This window comes from Microtus ochrogaster, unplaced genomic scaffold, assembly GCF_000317375.1.
Source record: "Microtus ochrogaster isolate Prairie Vole_2 unplaced genomic scaffold, MicOch1.0 UNK3, whole genome shotgun sequence".
In the NCBI taxonomy this organism is placed as follows: Eukaryota; Metazoa; Chordata; class Mammalia; order Rodentia; family Cricetidae; genus Microtus; species Microtus ochrogaster.
In genome coordinates, this window is record NW_004949101.1 from 2944210 (window position 1) to 2948348 (window position 4139).

The 4139-nt window shown below is 46.9% G+C and overlaps 1 protein-coding gene across 5 annotated transcripts in view; it reads right to left on the reverse strand.

The window, feature by feature from the left end:
- Nucleotides 1–4139, reverse strand: part of Rin2 (Ras and Rab interactor 2) — a 97213-nt gene that overhangs the window by 58740 nt on the left and 34334 nt on the right. For 4 of the 5 annotated variants that reach the window (XM_026788491.1, XM_026788490.1, XM_013353204.2 and 1 more), the window contains one exon: nt 2838–2938. In XM_026788491.1, the coding sequence (XP_026644292.1) occupies nt 2838–2938 (101 nt within the window). Of the gene's footprint in view, nt 1–2441; nt 2601–2837; nt 2939–4139 lie in introns of those variants that run through there. The other variant, XM_026788493.1, reaches the window with a different exon arrangement.

Consider the following 4139-nt stretch of genomic DNA (forward strand, 5'->3'; position numbering starts at 1 on the left):
GTTCCTGTCCTGGAACTAGCTCTTGTAGACCAGGCTGGCCTCGAACTCACAGAGATCTGCCTGCCTCTGCCTCCCGAGTGCTGGGATTAAAGGCACACGCTACCACTGCCCGGCTCTAGCTTGGTATTTAAACTGCAGCTTCCATTAACAGAAGTTCAGGCATTTTGCAATGGCTATGGCTGGGATCTGAGAGGCCCCAGCAGACTCACGCTTGTGGAGAAGGACGTCAGAGGAAGGTGACAGGGTGTGTCAGGGCAGCCATAGGAAGTAGAGTAGTAATCTCCAAGGAGGGGTGGGGCTGTTAGCTGTCTCTCTCCTCCTTCTCTTCCTCCCTCCCTTTCTCTCTCCATCCCTCTTTCCTTTTCTTTGTCTTCTCTTTCTCCCTTCTTCCAGGTTGAATATGAACTTTTGGTCCTCGTGCCTCGGCCTCTAAACTCTCAGGATCACAGGTATGTGAGCTCGACCACTTCTCTCTATAGCAGTTAAGACAACTCCAGGGCTGAGTTCTGGCCTTGTGCTCATGGCTGCGTTTTGCCTTAATTCTGGAAACAATTCAAAGTCTCCTTTTCTACCTTCTCATAGCCCAACTCTCCTGATACCTCCATTGGGGAAAATGGAAAAATTAAAAGCAGTCACTGCTTCTAAAAACCTTTCTGCCCGAGCATCATTGGTTTGATGCTTTAGCCACATCATCAGATTCCATGTCAGCAGAACAAGAGTCACTATGGACTGCTGCCTTTTAGAGTCATTATGAAGATATCATGGGCTGGCAGCTACTAACTTCTGATAAGAACAGCCTATATACACGGTTAAGGACAATTTATCTTCTTCTCTTAAATAATCAAGAATCCTCATGAAACCCAACCTGGCCTCAAACTCCTGATCTTCCTTGCTTCATCCCCCCCCCCCAACACCCAATCTGAGGATTACAAATGCTTGCCACTATGGCTAGATAACATCAAATAATGCTTCAAAAGGCAAACAACATAACCCTAAAAATGAGTAAATTCAGTGTCAATGAACAAAGTACCCAAGGATATGAGTGTGAACTAAAATATTTTGGCAATTTTGGTCATTCTTTTTGTTTTTGTTTGTTTCTCTGATTGAGGCAGGGCCTATCTATTATGTAGCTCTAGCCGTCTTGAAACTTGCTATGTAGACCAGATTGACCTCGAACTCACAGAGATCTGCCTGCCTCTGCTTTTGCTAGGACTAAAGGTATGCATTACCACAACAGACCCTGCCCAGAACTTTTGGTCATTCTTAAATTTAGAAAGGAAAAGAGGAAAATAGCTATCAGGGCTGGGAGTGTAGACCACTAGAATAACACATACTTAGTGCGCACTGTGGATAAACACAGGCAATGCTAGTGATTAAATGCACGTCAGCTCTCTCACCCTGTTATCTGCTGAGGTCAAGGAACAAGATCTTGATGGCTTACAACCCACCACTCCCCAGATGTCAACAGCCTCTGTGACTGACACTCAGGGGAAGTGTTCCTTTCACTCTGTGTCTGTCACCTGCAGAGCTTGGGGTCTATCTCCCAGCATTGCATTTCCTGGACGTGGAAGAAACCGACGCCACTAAAATCGTTCTCCTTATCAGCCTGGACTCCAATTCTGCTTAAGCATAACAGTGCAAAGGGCAACCCTGGGCTAAAGTCCCAAGAAGAGCCTTTGAATGACTCTGGATCTGAGACAGAAAAAAAAAAAATCTGTAACTGAAAACTACAGTGTACTGTGCATGTGTGTCAAGTTCCTGGGTGAGAAAGAGAGTTCCGAAGCCAAGAAGCATGGAGGAACACCCAGTCTAGCGCCGTAGAGAAGAGCGGGAAGTGGAGGACATCTAGAAGGTGCCCCGCAAAGGCGAATACAGCTCCTCGGGAGAAGCATGGCTCTGCAGGACCACCTTCTCGTTAACCCAGCACCTCCTCTCTTAGGATGCTGTTTTCTCTCCCTCAGTCTTAGGCAGAAAACGAGTCAGGCTGGTTTGAAACTTGCCTGGGCAACCAAAGTCACCTGGTTTCCTGCCTGGCCTGTGACTTGTAAGCAGAACCCACACCACAAATCTTAAACTTCGTTCTATTCCAGGCAGTCTCAACCGGGGGGAAAAGCGGGGGAAACCTGACCATGAGTCTGTTTCCTAAGCACGGATTGCTGTGTCATTTTGGGGCAACGACATTCTGCTTTCTGTGCCAACAACAAAGGCTATATCAAAGAGCTAAAAGACTTGACCTTCAACCTGCTACCCCACCTTTGATCCCGACACCCCCATTTTCCGGATCAAAACCAGCCCCTCCCACATATTCAAAAAGTATGCAGTGTGCCAAACTGGCACAGGCTCTTGCCTCCCATTTCAAGCATAATCCCATTCAGTTCCAAACCCCTGCCCTGGATGGTTTTCCAGGTTAAATAGCTATGTAGTTCTGGGGATTTTCTGACCTGAGAATGCAAAATGGGTCCATCCTCTTTAGCTGCTCCCCTTTAAACCTCCTGGAGACTGACAGGGCTATACTGAGTCCTACTTCGTGCACGGAGGATCCGCTGTGTTACTCTGTCCATCATTGTGACATGGCACCGACAATTCTAGGTTTCCCGGTTCTGGTGCCAGGAGGAATCGAGAAGGTATAAAGTTCAAGTGCCTTCAAAGCAATTAAAATAAACAAGCAGACAAGGAGCTTCTAAGCCACTCCCACCTCCTACAGAGAATGTCACTTGGTATTGTCACCACACTTCCAGTTCCCAAACTTTGAAGGAGCGATGGGATGCCAGCCCTCTTCATTACCAGCTTCCCGGTCCCCCAATCCGCACCCAGCACCTAACGTCGTCTTTCATCACCTGTGGGTTTCGGAAGGTTCCAGGCCATTTCCCAGGCTGATATCTGTCTGTACCATCTCCCGTTTCAGTTCTCCGATCTCCGAGGCGATCGTGTCGATGAGCTATTCAAAGACAAAAATAGCATGACGTCAGGAAGTAAAGAGGCGGGCAGTGTTCCTAAAGCCATGGAGCTCCTGCCCTCAACAAATGAACCCCCCCACCCCGGTTTTAAATCTTGGCTCTGTGAATTTCCTCTAAACAGAGGAAATAAAGGGGGAGGGACCAACCCCCCTTACAAAAGAGGAAGAACTTGGGTTTTGGTATTGGGAAAGAGCTTGGGTTTCAGTATTGTAATAAGGAAAAGATTCTGATGCCCAATTTTGTTGCTCAACATAAACATAGAAGATAAATAAATGCTACACGAACCAGGCTTCCAAATTCATTTTTGTCAAAAGAAATATTTCAAGGGATTCTCTGCATTAAATGTTTGCAATCAAAACCTTGGAGTAGTGGTCCCATGAAATTCCAACATTCAGAAGGCGGAGGCAGGAGGATTGTTGTGGGTTTGAGGCCAGCCCAGACTACATAGTGAGTTCCAGATAAGCCAGGGCCACAGAGTGAGATCCTGTCACAGAAGTGTCCAAAAGGGCCAGGAGATATCTCAGTAGCAAAGTGCATGCCTTGCATACACAAGGCCCTGGGTTTGATTCCCAGCACTGCACATGCTGGGCACAGTGGTGCACACAGGCATCTCAGGACTCAGGAAGGAGGGGGCTGAAAGATCAGGAGGGAAACTCACCCTCAGATCTAGAGAAATTCAAAGCCATCTGGGATACATGAGATCCCGTACGAGACAAACAAGATTTGGGTCATGTAAATAAACCCATTTTAACGATGCACTAGCTAGGCCAATGGTGCATGCCTGCCAGCCGAGCACTTAAGAGACAGAAGCAGGAGGTTCAACAGAAAAGATCAAGGCCAGCCTTGGCTAAATGGTGAGTTTGAGGTCAGCCTGAGCTACATGTGGCCCTTTCCCAAGAAACCCAAATAGTCAGTTGTGGTAGCATACCCCTCTTAGTGCCAGCACTCAGGAGGCAGAGGCAGGTGGATCTCTGTGAGTTGAAAGTCATTCTGGTCTACATAATGAGTTCTAGATAAGTCAGGGCTACAGAGGGAGACCTTGTTTCAGAAACAAGCAAGCAAACAAACAAACAATAAAAAATATTACAAGGCATGGTGGCACACAACTATAATCCCTGTACTCAGGAGGCTGAAAGGGGTATTGTAGAATATTTAACTATGTAAAGATGTGTTACATTTATG